The following is a 15,722-nucleotide window of genomic DNA, read 5'->3' on the forward strand; positions in this document are numbered from 1 at the left end:
TGTGTTGTTTTTGACCATAAGACAAAAATATTAAAGAAAAAATCTGAGGAATAATCGAATTCCCAGAATGTGATAACAGTTGGTAGACTCATTCCCATTGTTTTCACTGTAGAATATAGAATATACTTCTTGGAAACAAGATTGTAGAGCATCTTTCTTGGGTTTGAAATTTGAATCTTGAGTTCAAATGTTCAATAATCTTCATTGTAGTACATGATCTGGCAAACTGTCACTTTCTTAGATGCCAAGAACGGTAATTGAAATTTTTTGTTTTGTTTTGCCAAATGAGCAATAAGTCCCAAAATGAAGTAGACTAGCTTCGAAGTCATGAATCTAATAGATGTACAGAAAAAAGAGCCCAGAAAGAAGGCATTCACTCAAAGTCTGAAGCTATTGATAACAGAAAGAGATGCATCAAATTAGAAACTCGGATTGAAAAAAAATATACAAAAAAAAAGGGAAAAAAAAAAGTTTCTAAACAACTCCAATGAACGAAACAATGCTGACACCGAGAGTCTTGAGAGAGTGAGAGAAAAGCGTGTATACCAATCTGGTTCTCCTTGCTTTGCTGGGAATATAAATTTCAGAAAATGTCCAGAATTTCCAAGATGAAATTGTTGCAGAGGGGGCAGTTCCCTCTCTGCACCCACAACTCTCTGGAGCACATCCGGCAAAAGGTATGCCCGCAGGGGATAAATGCCGCGCCTTTATGCCTCACCATGCACACGCAGCAACTGTGCTCCACGCCCCCACCTTCTTCCGGTTCTTCCTCCTTCACCACCTCCTCCACTTCCTCTTCCTCCTCCTCCTCCTCCTCCTCTTCTTCCTCTTCGTCCATGGTGTACCTCCCTCCCTCCAGCCCCATCTGCCTGTCCGTCTCCTCCAACAAGTCCATCAGCGACATCCTCACCGGCTCCGGCTCCGGCTCCGGCGACGTTACCGTTTCACCGGAAGCCTTCTCCGACGAAGATGCGCCGTCTCCCTCTCCATCTCCTTCTCTCTCTGCCTTCTCCTCCGCCGCTGCCGCATCAGCCGCCGCTGCGGCGGCGGCGGCCTCGGCAGCCTCTTGTGCCGCCACCGCCTCCCTCGCCGACAGCGACCTCTCCTCGCTGATCGCCGTCTCCAGCTTGGGCCGCGGCGACTCGATGTCCGACGCGAACCGCACGGAGCTCCGCCGATTGAAACTCGGGGCGGAGCCGGCGGCCTGCGGCGGCCGGTCGTTTGCTCCGGGCTCAGCCATCGGCTGCGGCTCCGGCGTGATGTAACGGATGGAGTTGCGGGATCGGCTGTGGCTGTAGCCTGGCTGGCGGTGGTGGTTGTTGTTCCGGAGGGGGACGTCGGAGGTGGGGACTTGGGCGGTGGAGGCCCAGGCGGCGCTGGCTTTCTTGAGGCGGAGGCGGTCTTTGAATGTCTTCCACGGCTTCTTGTCTTTCTTTCCGATCAAGGCCTTATACGATTTGGGCTCGTCGTTGCGGATAATGTCAAGGAGGGTCAGACCCGAAATAGACGCGGGTATCGCCGGAGCCGGCGGGGGTTCTTTGGGTGCTGCTGCTGGGGATAAGACGTCTTTGAGGCTCAGTCCGGCTAATGCTCTGCCGTCCGCACTTGCTGACATCTGATCGAGAAGCGTTAGCCTCCGGCGACCTTCCATTTTTTAACAAAACAAACTCTTTCTCAGTCTCAAATAATTAACAGAACGAAAGAAGACAAAGAAATTCTAGTGGCGAAGGGACTGCGATTCCGAGATCGGAACCATCTCCTTCTTCTTCTTTTCTTCTTCTCTGTTTTTTGTCTTTTGCTTTTCTTGGATTCCGAGAGACTCAGATTTATGGGATCTATACGAAACGAGAGTGTGCAAACAAAAAAAGAATTCTAACATTTACTATTAAATGTCCGTTACGCACAATCATTTTTTTTTTTTTGAGAAACATTACGTACAATCATTTGTGGACATAACTAATGAGAAAATAATATTTCGATGAATTTACGTCCATAATTTGAGAAACGTTACGTACAATCATTTGTGTACATAACTAATGAGAAAATAATATCTTGATGAATTTACGTCCATAATTTATTACACATTTGAATTTACAACTCATATTATAACTGATTTTTAACTATGAATGAGACACACACATTTGCTGTAAATTATACCAATGCACAAAATTGAAGACACAAAAAGTTGTTCCAATGATGACACTCGATTTACGAAACTGTTTCTTATAATAAAAATGAATGACGTCTGAGTTTAGGATTCATTTTACGTGTTTTGATTGAATTTTTTTTCTTCGATTTATTGGCCACTAATTTTTTATTACTCATTAATAATTTGTAATTTATGAAAGGTCAATGTGAGAATATGTTAACTCACAACACGAGAAAACAACCGAAGAATTCACGATTTCGGTATGTTATTGCAAAATCAGTCGTTTTTTGAAGTTGAAATGGAGGGAGATGGAATGCAATAAATGGGATTACCTTACGTCCCGTGACCGCTGCTCCCTGTGGTAATGTCTCCGCCAGCTTTCAATAATTTAAGGGTTCTTCTCTTCTGTGTCAAAAAGAAAAAGCTCAATACCCCCAAACACGAGAGAGGGACATAGAAACATGCATATGATCATGACGAGGGAACCAGTATCAATAAATAACACGATCGATTAAAGTAAAAAGATGCAGAGAGGTTAAAAAGCAAGAAGCACTCACCAGGGGTAAAAAAAAGCTTGGGTAGATGAACTGGAAAAGAGAATGGTAAAAATGGTAATGGCAAAAGGTTAGCTAGCTCATTTTGTTTCTTTTTTTTTTAAGGGTTGTTGGATTGGTGGTGATGGTTGATCGGACCTCTCTCTTTCTCTTTGTCTTGGTTTTGGTTTTTGTGTTCTTCCGATTTTGGCTCTCAAAATCAAGGATGGGGAAAGCAAAGAATGTTGGTTTTGGGTAGAAGAGCGAGTCTCGTGGGAGCAACTAGCGAGGGTATATTTGACTTTCTAATATTTTATTTCAAAAATTATAAGAGAAAATTTGATTTTGTTTCGTTTTGCACTCAAAAATGTGTATCAATTCTTGAAAAATAGTATATGTGGTGGAAGACATTTCTCGAAATGCCCCGGATGCTAGGTTAGAAATATGATACATGTTATCACATACAACTATTAATATACAAAGGGTATGTTAATCGCATGCGCTTGAAAAACTAATAACCACAATTTTATTATCATTCGCTTCTATTTTTATTTTTCGATATTCCAATTTCCAAGTACCCATTTGAGGCATATAAGGAAGAGAATAACAGAGAAGACAAAACGGAAAGGCTGGCATTGAGCATGCATATTAGCATCTGTTAGAAGACAAAGAGTGGAACAAGAAGAGACATAGAATTGGTATGTGGTAAGTTATGCGGATCCATTTATTTTTTAGGCAATATGCTTGGATTTTTTTTTTTTTGTATCACTGCTAATGTGGGTCAGGTTGAGCGGTTGAAGCTGCTAAGTGTTGTGGTTGTTAGAAACGACTTGACAAGTTACAAAAGAAAGCAAATGTGGGGGTTTTGGTTCCATCCGCCCATCCGCTCTCATCTCCTAAGCTTTAGTTTTGCTTGTTATATGCACATGTATATGTATAGTCATTGAGATATCAGCACTATTTGATCAAGAGTTGCACAAAATTTCAAACATGAATCTAGCATAGTAGCAGCAGCTGTTAAATTTTCGCATTACTTTCAGCAACCTTCTATGTATAGTTATGAAATAACTCGATCGGAGACCGTTGAAAATGATGTTTTGTTAGACGTGGTGAGAGGATATTATCGGAGGTGGCGAGAGAATATTGTCGGAGGCGACAACTGTTGTTACCAAAGATGTATGTGAAGGTGGAGGGAAAAAGAAAGAGAGGTATTCAAAGAACAGAAAAAGGAGAAAAATTGGAAGCTTATCAACTGTTTTCAGAAAGCATACATGCCAAATGGAAGGCATCCTTCAATGTACCATGTGCATGTGTCTTTTCATATAGTTGTACATTGCCAATTGTTACCATCTACCACCTCGTGATGATTGAGACCACATTAATCACTCCCATTCTAAATAGTGTGCATGCCATATTCAAGAAAATAAGAGAGAAACACATAAATTTAGAAGGTAGGTCAGTAGGCAACCTATATTTATTTCCTTGTCCTACCAATATAATCTGTAAAAATTTTAAAATGCCTATAATATTTTAATTTAACATTTCCTCTAACATATTTTTTTTTAAATCATTTTATTTTCTCACCTTTTAACAAGTTAAACTTATAAATTAGACCTTTCTAGGGTTTTGACTAGAGCGTCACGGTGGAATTCTTGTGAGGATTCTCTAGTTGCCATCTGATCCTACAGCGCGATTCCTCGTCGTGGGTCGTAAAACACAATATCAGGGTATAGTTGAATAATTGGTGGTGAAGATGTTAATAGCAGTCGACTTCTTTGATCATGATCTTCTTGACTTCTTTGTTTTTTTCCTTGGCCGGTATGGAGCATATCCTTGTTGGTGGTCGTATTTGACTTCAGTTTGGTGTCGATGTCGAAGGGTTGTGCTAGAACCTGTCGGTGGTCAATTTTTCTTTAAATGGCAACAGCGGCTAGCCTTGTCTAACCATGAAGAGGTGCCTTGGTGGGGAATTTTGGTGCAACTCTCATCTATGGCTTACTAGAGGAGTTGACCGTCGAACACAGTGGCGGCGATAAGCACAACATCGATGGCGATGTGGGCAGCAGCGGTGTTACATGGGTGGTGACCTGGACTTGGATTTGGTCTTAGGGGTCAGAGTCTGAGTCTGAGTCTGAGTTAGGGCTGAATGGGCCTATTTCATGAGCTTGTAAGGAGAATGTCTTGTCATCCTCGCTTGTTACTTAGTGATTTAGGATGATCTGGCCCAAGAGGTTGGACCTTCTTGGATTTTTGGGTCTATATCTGGCCTTCAAGTGCTAATCTATTTGGATAATAACTTCCATGGGAGTTAGTAACTATCTTGAATGTGATTGATGTATTTCAAGCGGCTTATGAATAAGAAAGTACTTCTATGTATTTGCTAGGAAGTGACATTTTGACATTTTGTTGGTGCCAAAATTGCGTGCTAGCCCAATATGAGACTAATTAATGATTATTCCCTAGAAGGTTCTTTGTTTATAAGTTGGCTAATTTTAGCAAGCTTAAAATAGACTTGTAATGAGTTGCTTTTACTTAGAAAGTTAGAATAGGGTCCAGGATTTTTTTGCCGACTATCTTGTTGTAAGTACATATACACTCTAGCCATCGACTATTGATTCTAACAATATCAATTTTTATTTCAAAAAAAAGTTATACTTAAAAATATTGTGCACTTAAATGAAGACTCATTATGCACCATGTAGTTTATTTATCTAGTATTAAATTTATCTAATAGTCCTTGAAAAATGTGTCTTTTTAGTTTGGCTATGTTAGGGTTTGACATCTCAAGCACAAACAACAACATTATCGTTCGACGACAACTCTTGTTCCTCCCTTGAATTTTTGGTGAGCCTGTGATCATGTTATTTAATTCTCCTCTCTTTTAGAGATCTTTTTGGTTTGGTGATGCAATATTTGGCCACTTCGACAAGGTGCAAAGAGTCATTACCAGATAATCTTACCTGATCTTACTCGTTAGAGAATAGTAAAATAGAAAATCACTCTCGAAGAATGGATATCCTTAAACTCAAAAACCGATTAGTTCATGTGACGCTTCTACTAAAAGTCGATAACCCACTATTTGGAATCCCAATGGTGTTGTTCTTTTGGACCAGACTCACTGGAGTAAACCAAAAGTACGTAGGCCCTAAGTGGCTGACCAGAGCCTACAATAAAGCAGGAGGGGTGACAAAGGTAGCAGTTGAGAATAATACTAAGTTCAACAAACTCGTTAAAAGCCCATAACAACATAGTCTAAATGAAGTTACCATCGGGCGAGATCCATTCAGCACCATCGGTGGCATAACCAGGGCCGGTCCTGAGATTCTAACGACCTGAGGCAAATAATTAAAATGTGGCATCCTAAATAAAATTTGTGCCACATAACAGTACAAAATCATGTGTTTTGAATAAATGTAAATATATTTTTCAAAAAGCTAGAGAGAATAAAAGTAAATGTAAAATTAATAACCAAAGAAAAGTATATAAATTTTTATTCCTACATAAATTTCTAAAATACACAAAAAAAAAAAAGACTGAAATGGGGAAGCAAGGTTCGAACCTTGGTGGTGAGGACGCAAAATAACATCACTTCCGCTGGAGCAACACTTCATCTTACGTCGATAGAAGGAAAAAAAAAAAAAATATATATATATATATATATATATATATATATATATATATATATATACACACACACACTATATTACATATATGCAGAATTAAATCCTCCGAGGCCCCCGGGAGCCGGTGGCCTGAGACGGCTGCCTCAGGCAGCAGCCCTCAGGGCCGGCCCTGGGCATAACAGATCCAAAGACAAGCAACCATAAGATAGGACCCTTACGAAACACACCCATTGGCAAAAGAAACCCTATGTTGGCCCCAAAAGGGTTTAAAGATATATGACGAGAAATTTGAGCATAGAATGTCATACTCTGAAAAACTCACCCCATTTAGCATCACTAATCCTGACATCCCCATTCAAATCCACATAAAATGCTAATGGTGTGAAGAGAACTGGTGTGCAAGGAGGGAAAACGTTTTTGGCACCCGTGGGCCACTGCTGATGACTTAACTATTAACATTAAAACCGAAAAAACACTGGTCGAATTCTCCAACAGCACATTGTGTATGCCCCATGAAGAGCTTATCATATGTGAAGGGTTAAATGCAAACTAATCCTTGATTGATGCAGATAAGGAAAAATTCTAGACCTTTCAAATTAATGCTGACACTTAGTCTCTACCTAGATACACACCACCTCCCGCATAGGTCGATCGCTTTAGCGATCAATCCCTAAAACATTCATTGAGGTTATCCCTATACCAAGTTATTCTTTAGCAACCCGAACAGGAAGCGGCTAAATTGAATTGTTAAGGATTGCATTGCAGTCGCCATTAGTCATAGAACCAGTTGGACATATCTAAAAAACACCATGGCATTATCAAAGTGCCATGATTCACCGGGTAAAACCCTATTAAAGCACATGCACTCACACTCGCACTCACAAAATGAGCAATTAAGAAACCTACCATCTTTCTTTACTCAAATTATCACACCTCTATGTTCTATCCAGATGCGACCCATTGTTTCCATAAACGATGACACTTTGCAGTTTGCATTGGTAGTAAAAGAGAAAATCGACGACAAACTAAATAAAAGTCGTTAAGGAAAACCTTGTACATTGTTCGGTAGGGAGTACTCATGACACCGACTTGCACCAACAAAAATAGACGGTTAGATAATATTAAGTACATTTTTTTTTTTGTTAAAAAAAAAAAATTGCCTATAAATAATATCAACGACTGAGATTTGTTGGATCTGCAGTACATCCGGTGCATGAAAGAATTTTCCATCACCATCATGTCTATCAAGCTTGGAAGCTAATTAAATATATGGGGGAAATATCACCAATGGTCACTGAGTTATGACTTATTCGACACTTAACTCACTGTATTTTCAAAAATATCACTTAACTCACTCAGTTTTACATCCGTCTTTCACTTAACTCACTGCCGTTAATTCTACCGTTAGAAGCCGTTAAAATTGAGGGTATATTTGTCAAAACACTTAAAAATCATTTTTAACTTAAAAAAACTACATTTATTAGACTTTTTTTCAATTTTTTTAAATTTCTGAAATTTCTAATAAAAAAATGATTTTTTTAACTTAAATATAATTTGAAAAAAATTGTCTTTTATTTTTTTTTAAAAAAGTTAGAAATGCATTTTTTTAGTGTTTAGATAAATATACCCTCAATTTACATTTATTAGACTTTTTTCAATTTTTTAAATTTATGAGATTTCTAATAAAAAATGATTTTTTTAACTTAAATATAATTTGAAAAAAAATTGTCTTTTTTTTTTTAAAAAAAGTTAGAAATGCATTTTTTTAGTGTTTAGACAAATATACCCTCAATTTTAATAGCTTTTAACGGCAAAATTAACGACAGTAAGTTAAGTGAAAGACGGATGTAAAACTGAGTGAGTTAAGTGATATTGTTTAAAATACAGTGAGTTAAGTGTCGAATAAGTCATAACTCAGTGACCATTGATGATGTTTTCCCTTAAATATATTTTCCAGATAAGCATAAACAAAAATATATATTCTTTGTTTGCCAATAGCATCCAATAATAATTTGTTTTTGTTTTTAAGAAAAAGTTGGAACTTTTTGAAAAAAAAAAAAAAAAAAAGTTGGAAATTCCGCGGCTTCTCGAGCCTTCCATAGATAAGATCATTAGATTGGTAGGTTCTCAACAACTCGTCCTTTATATACCCACTCACCTCTTCTCACTCGGACACATTCAACCTTCCTCTGATTTCCTCCTCCGTCTTTACGCCCTTCTGCGTTCACATCGTCAATCAGGTAAGTTTTCCCCCCAAATCCTCCATCCTTTCCTTTTCAAAATTCATCTTTTCTTTTGTGTGACAAAATCGTCTAATCGATTCGCTGTTCTGATTGTGTGGATTTTGACAGGGGTTTATTGTATTTGTGATCTTGTTTCGCTGTTTCAGCTTCACTCACAATTCAATATGTCCCATATCCTTGGATCTGTTTCTTTCCTCCCTCTGTTTCTCCCAATTTTTAATTCAATTTTGAAATCTCGTTTGATTGCCGAGAAACCCTAGAAATTAATTTGATTTTGAACGCATGATGAATTTCTCGGCAATCGAACGATTAATTGGGGAAAATTTAGGGTTTGGGAGGGGTTTAGTGTTGTGTTTGTGATGTTTGTGTTTGTTTGCCTTAACTGAAGCGAACGCGGTAACCAGAGAGACCGAGATCGTGAAAGGGCTCAGTCCAGGTCCGGCAACAAGACCAAGCAGCCCAAAACCGATGGATTGACCCCTGAACAACGCCGAGAAAGGTCATAATTTTCTTTCTTTCTATGACTCTATTTGTCAATTTCAAATTCTCAAGGGTCCTGAATTGGTCTGAGTATGAATTTGGGTTCTTTGATTGCTTTCAGGGACGCCAAGGCGCTGCAGGAAAAGGCGGCAAAGAAGGCGGCGCAGGCGGCCGGAGGGAACAAAGCGGGAGGAATCAATGCCGGCGGCAAGAAGTAGGGATGTGAAGTTTAGGGTAGAAAGTTGGGTGTATATTGTAAGATGACAATTAGATGATTTGTGAGTGTTTTGAGTTTGGGATTTTGGTGTTGGGTTTGAGATGATCAATCAGATCAAGTGTTTGTCTTGTTGGGATTGGCATTGATATGATGTGTATTGTTGTTTTAAAACCTTTCAGCTTTCTACCCAATGAATCAGATTAATTCATAACTTGTTTATTTGCCTACGGCTGAATCCACATAAATCAGCTCAGCTTTTGGAGCTTTGCCAACGAGCTTAGCTTTTGCATTTATCTCTCTATCCATTACCATTAGACTGGTTGCTCAGAGAAGAACCAGTTATCTTGTAAAGCGAATAGGGGTTATTTAGGATTGCCGTGGAAATGGGATTGAAAAGTCAAGAATAGGAGCATTGCTGCCTCCATGATCTAGTAATGCCCATGTCTTTCACAAGATCTAAGCTTTGCTTTCCAACTTCACATATCTGCCAAGTCCTATTATGAGTTGCCCATACCAAATATGAGCCAAGTGTACAATCCGCATAGAGTTTAAAGCTGTTTGTGAAGATGCATTGCACCATGGCCACTTGAAAATTGAAATCTTTTTTGGATAATGAAAATTGAAATCAGTAGTATTATAATTGCCGAAAGATATCATTGAGTTCATTCTTATTAATTTGTTATATATATATATATATATAGAATCATTCTCAGGTGCGGATATCCGCACCTAATAAAAAAGGTGCGGATTTCCATTTTTTCCCCACTTTCCAATCACATTTTCACATCTTAGCCGTTCAGTTTTTAGGTCCTGATGTATAGATCATCTCTACAAAATTTCAGCCAAATTGGTGATCGTTAAGGCATCCAAAAGTGCAATTTACACGAACGGACCGAATCTGCCGAACCGGAACCGTTCGTGTACATTGTTGTAAATTGCAGTTTTGGATGCCTTAACGATCACCAATTTGGCTGAAATTTTGCAGAGGTGATCTATACATTAGGACCTAAAAACTGAACGGTTAATATGTGAAAATATGATCGGAAAGTGGGTCAAAACTGGAAATCCGCACCAATGAAAAACTGCGGACGTCCGCAGTGGAGAAGGCCTGTATATATATATATATATATATATATATATATATTTATTTATTTATTTATTTATTTTTTGAATTTTAAGGGGTTTGAAACCCAGCCTTACTGGGAGGCTCAGCCCCACGCCCGAATATTATTGATAATAGAAGGATGATTGTACACCGAGGGAGACATATAACCTTCACCTCGAGTACTAGTACAAGAATCCTCATAGAGTACATCCTGAATAATAACAGGTGCCTCTTCTAACCAATACTCATCTAAAACATATAAACTGGCAAGGTGCACCAATTTATGGGCTACACCATTTGCTTCACGGTAAATGGACTGTAAATGAAAAGGCAAAAGAGCCTGTAAATAGGCCTTACAATCCTCTATAATACTGCCAATCTCTGAAAGATCCTCTATCTCACCATTAAGTGCGGTAACAACAGTAGCACAATCAATTTCAATGTCAACATTAGTCATGCCCTGATGTATAGTCAATAGAAGTCCCGCTCTCATAGCCTCAATCTCCATATGCAAAGCAGAACGTACAAGAGAAAAGGGACGTGCAATAGCAGCTAAAAACATACCATTTTCATCTTTGATAACTGCCCCAATGCCTCCTTGTCCTGTGTCCATATGGAAAGCTCCATCTACATTCAATTTCAGTCTCCCACTTGGAGGGTGTTGCCATCAGGTCTTAGGCCGTGACTGCCTCTTTTTCTCTTGACCAGTATGCACTTTCCGGTAAATCTTATGGCTGCCTCTTTTTCTTATTTGTTTTATATATAAGCAAATCTTTGAATCATTGCCCCACTATCTGTCATAATTTGACACTTAATTTGGGTTAAGTTGGAAACATAATTCTCTGTTGATACTTTGTTGGTACATAGAAAATATAGTTCCTTGCATTTAGACTATGAAGAACGTACTTGGACAACAAGAAGCTTTCTATGCAGTCTATGTTGGCAATTACATATGCAAAGATCACGATTAGTTTGTTCAATTTGGTATCGACAACTAATTTGAGTTAATATGGTAATCCTATACTTAGAGATGTTAGAGCATCTTTAGCAGACTCTCTATTTTGACTCATTAGCTATTTTGGAGAGTATGTTTAGCTTTTTATATATTTTAGTAGCTGCACCAGACTCCTAAGTGGCTCTCTATTATAACTTTTAGCTATCTCGCTCCTAAATATAGAGAGCGAGATGAGGCTCTCTATAATTTAAAACATTCATTTTGAGTTATTTTATGTAATTTATAAATACATTTAAACTATTTAATTTTCATTTAAAAATTAATATAAATTCAAAACTAGCTAAAATAGATAGCATTGATGCAGACGTATTTCTAAAGTGGCTAGCTAAAATGATTTTTTAGCTACTTTGGCTAAAATTTGACTCAAAATGGCTAGCATTGCTAAAGATGCTCTTAGATGTAGAAATTCAATCCTCAAATAGCTATCTTTATCTGAGTTTTTGTTTTACAATAATAACAAAAATGAGTAATAGAGTTAGAAGGATATCAAATTTCACCTAAAAGGATAATGCCATTAGTCAAGTTCTATAATATATGTGTAGTTTTAGTGAAAAAATATTCAATAAATATTTAAGTCATTTAAGTTTTCTCCAATATCTGACATAAGTTGATCTAAACGGTAGGAGTGCGCAAAGTCGTATATTTGTGTAAACCATTATATAGTACGTAATTTGGATGGTATGGATGATAATGGATAATTGTATGTAGATCAGAACAGCATGACTAGTCGGTCACAAAAGTTTAATTTATAAAATCTGGTAGGAAAACGATTGTGCATGTACACTAATAACTTGTGATGATATCTTTTCCAAGAATGAGTACATTGTACATTGTATAGGGACAATTCCTACTTCTACATTGAACCCTGTTCTGCCCCTGCTCTATATTGAGACATAAATCCTATATGACAGTGCAAATCAAATTCACAATCTGGTTTGCACCTGCTTCTCATACTTATAGTTTGTTCTTGGGGTAAGGTTGAGTGGTCAATCATATCAACTGATCAATTGTTTGTCTTGGTGAGAATTGGGATTGGCATTTCTATTTTATATATATATATATATATAGGCTGATGTGTTCATCTTCTGCTTACAATTTCAGTTCAGGGAGCAATATTGTGGTGCTACTTCATTAATTTTGAAGTAGCAGCATATTTCCACTCAAACCGATCTGTCTGATTGATATATATATATATATAGATCCTATCCAGAGTGAGGCCTCATTATGAAAATAATGTGTGAGGTTGGAGTTTAGGATCACTTTTTCGGTCTCATATCCACATCTCGACCGTTAAGTTTTCAGGTACTAGTGTATAGATCATCTCTGCAAAGTTTTCAGCCAAATTGATGATCTTTAAGGTATCTAACTCACTTAAACTAATGAACGAACTGAATCTGTCCACCCTGAACCGTACTAGCTTTAAGGCAGTTATCAATGCCTTAACGACCATCAATTTGACTGAAATTTTGCAAATATGATCTATACATTAGTACTTAAAAACTGAACGGTCGAGATGTGGATATGAGACCGAAAAGTGACCCTCAACTCCAACCTCACATGTTAATTTCAGAGTAAGGCCTCACTCTGGATAGGATATGTATATATATATATATATATATATATATATGAATCCATGAACAAGGTGTATCTGTGGCAGAGATGCCGGGATCGCTGGGTTTGCTGGCGACCCGCGATCCCGATCGCGCGACCCGAAACGTGGTATGATGGAGAACCATATCGGTAATTCCAGCGATCCCATATTTACCTAGCATCAGGTCTGGTGTTCTTCAGGAATCAAGACTTCCTCGTCGGTGGGATCTCTGAAGAAGCTTATATGCTATTATCCCAACATCTCTGCAAAAAGCTTCTATGCTTTCTTTTCTTTGAATAATAGCATTTGAGTTATGAAGAAGATAATGACACGGACCAAAAAAAAAAAAACAGAAAAGACAAGAAGATAATGACTACTCCGATAGAAAAACGAAGATAATATTTAAAAGATTTATATTATAAATCCTGATTACCTCTACTATCTAATTTCACTTGTTTACCCTTCTAAATTAATGGGGTTTTTCTAGTATATGTATGAGGGATATTTACGTAAAAAAGTTATGTTTATCATATGTATGGTTATCTATTTATTTTTATATTTTTTTATAATTATACTTATCATATGTAATCTATCTTTGATTAAATTTTAACTAATATATCCTAGCGTACGGTTTTAACATATTTAACATAAATTAACCTGACAAAGAAGGTGCCCTAATTTGAGTGACCTTGGTTTACGAAACCTAGGGTTTCGTGTTGCTGGCGGCGGTGAAGCTTCGCTCCCCTGACCAGGCAAGGCTGCGGAGCTCTCGGGTGGTGTGCGACGATGGTGCGGATTTTGGTCTGGATCGTGCGGTCTGGGCTCGTTCCAAGCTTTGGTTCGGCGGCGGCGGTTTTGTTACGAGTTTGTTCCAATCGGGGCTCTCTAGGTTGGTGCCGATCGGGATCTGAGCAGTCGATCGTGGTGGTGCTCCGGTATAGGGTTCAGTGGTTCAGTCTGTTGAGGCTCTGGTTGCGGCGGTGACGCGAGCTCGTGCGGCTTCGAGAGCGGGTGCAGTTCAGTCGGGTACCAGGCTCCGTTGATCGTTTTTTGAAGTAGGCTTTCGACCCGGTCTCTGGGCGACCCAGCAATGGTGGAGGAGAGATGGAGGCCGCCAGAATGGTGAACGGCGGGGCTGCCTTCCGTGAAGGCTGGTGTGGTCCGGTTGGTGTGAGGAAGTTGGATTTGGTAGTGGCCTTGGGCCTCTACCTTACTGGGTTGTGGTTGCAGCCTGGTGAGCTGGGCCTTGACCTAGTTCTCCTCTTCCTTCTCACTTAGTTGGGCTGGATTGGGCTTTTGTGGAGGTAGTCATTTTTTTTCTAGCCTTATTTCTGTCTTCTAGATGTTACCGTGCTCTGTGTTGTTGTGTTGCGACGTACACCATTTGGGTCTTAGGCGTCAAGATGCTCAGGACAGTAGTTCCATCTTCAGATAGGGTAGGGTTAGGGAAGTTTTTTATTTGCTTTTCTCTTTTGCAGTTCCTTTAGGTTTTTGTTTTGTTGGCTAGTAATAATCTGGCTGCTTATGGCAGTTTGTTCTGCCTGCTTTGCGCAGTTTGTATTGTGCTTGTACTTGTACTATGAGTGGTTTTTTGAAACCCTCTAGCTTGACGCTGTGACGTCGTAATATATTGGAACTTGATTCCATTTCCCAAAAAAAAATATATATCCTAGCGTACCGCGTACCATAGAGACTCGCGTACTGCGTACCCGTACCGCGTATCCATACCGCAACGACCCGCGATCCAGGTAACACTGCTCGAGATCGAGAAGCATGAAGTTTGATGTCAACTAAATAGAAACTGTTCGAACTTATGGGATGTTGAACATTCAAGGCTATCATTACCAAGTATAGAAAATAAGATAATCTTATTTATCCCTTTCCGCTCACTCAAATTGACTTTAGAAGCAAAGCGGTATGTGTCAACGGCCAAATTTCTGAAAATGAAAATGAAAAGGAACAAATGGATAAACTAGAACCTCATCTCCGGAGCTTCAATACTTTGTAGCACTTGCAATAGAATACAACCATTGGTCGGCAGGAACATGGATATTTAATTATTTATACACTGACTATGTAGTATGAAGTATGAACCTCTGTTGTTCATTAATATCAGATTTGTGGGTGAGCTTATTGTTATGAAACATTAGCTAGCTTAGGGCTATAGGAACATAAAAACTAGCGTGTGCATACAACACTTGAAAAGGGTTTTACCCTGTAGTAAGAATAGGAAATGATTTATTTGGTGTCAGGCACTGATAATTCATTCATGTACATCGCAGGGGAATTCAATTGAAACTACACATGAAACTTGTCGTGATATTGAAACTCAATTGTTACAGAACTCTTAACTATACTCTCGTTACCAAAGCTCTGATCTAAAGAGCTCCAAAACAATGAATAGGTGATCAGGTTGGTTTATAATGCTACGTTGCTCTCCGACAAGAACCAGTGAATTTGGGAGCTATTAATGCCATATCTCTTTCATGATGATTAAGCTCTGCCTCCTCCAAGTTCATATCTTCACAAAGTGCTCACACACATGTTCAAACTGGGCGTACAATCTTGTCCAACAATTTTCTCAAGAAGCTTTAAAGCAGTTTCTGACTCCATCGATCGTCTCCTACGTGTTAGTAATGTCAGTGGTGTTGAAACCACATCAAGTTCCTTTGTACCGAGAAGGGCCACTTGTAATTGGAAACACTAGTATTATTCAATGTTAAATTGCCAAAAAAATCGTTGAGTTCATTCTTTCTAATTTCTTTA

At 38.6% G+C, this 15,722-nt stretch overlaps 2 protein-coding genes across 2 annotated transcripts; one reads left to right on the plus strand and one right to left on the minus strand.

The window, feature by feature from the left end:
* Window positions 1-343: 343 nt before the first annotated feature.
* LOC133740519 (uncharacterized) lies at window positions 344-1,856 on the minus strand. The gene has a single exon (XM_062168476.1). It carries the CDS (start codon window positions 1,649-1,651, stop codon window positions 584-586), a length of 1,068 nt encoding a protein of 355 aa, XP_062024460.1. The 5' UTR covers window positions 1,652-1,856; the 3' UTR covers window positions 344-583.
* Window positions 1,857-7,255: 5,399 nt separating this feature from the next.
* On the plus strand, window positions 7,256-9,464 carry LOC133737704 (uncharacterized). The gene is made up of 5 exons (XM_062165210.1): window positions 7,256-7,303; window positions 8,335-8,545; window positions 8,657-8,718; window positions 8,941-9,047; window positions 9,150-9,464. Exons 1-5 carry the CDS (start codon window positions 7,256-7,258, stop codon window positions 9,244-9,246), a joined length of 525 nt encoding a protein of 174 aa, XP_062021194.1. The 3' UTR covers window positions 9,247-9,464.
* Window positions 9,465-15,722: the final 6,258 nt, after the last annotated feature.

Source organism: Rosa rugosa, chromosome 3 (genome assembly GCF_958449725.1).
Source record: "Rosa rugosa chromosome 3, drRosRugo1.1, whole genome shotgun sequence".
Classification (NCBI taxonomy): Eukaryota; Viridiplantae; Streptophyta; class Magnoliopsida; order Rosales; family Rosaceae; genus Rosa; species Rosa rugosa.

Excerpts from the sequence above, each read along its gene's own strand:
- LOC133740519 (XM_062168476.1), bottom strand. The coding sequence starts at position 1,651 with ATGGAAGGTCGCCGGAGGCTAACGCTTCTCGATCAGATGTCAGCAAGT.
- LOC133737704 (XM_062165210.1), top strand. The coding sequence starts at position 7,256 with ATGCGACCCATTGTTTCCATAAACGATGACACTTTGCAGTTTGCATTG. Across the intron at positions 7,304-8,334 it reads ACACTTTGCAGTTTGCATTG|AAAAAGTTGGAACTTTTTGA; the intron begins GTAGTAAAAGAG and ends TTTGTTTTTAAG. Across the intron at positions 8,546-8,656 it reads GCGTTCACATCGTCAATCAG|GGGTTTATTGTATTTGTGAT; the intron begins GTAAGTTTTCCC and ends GGATTTTGACAG.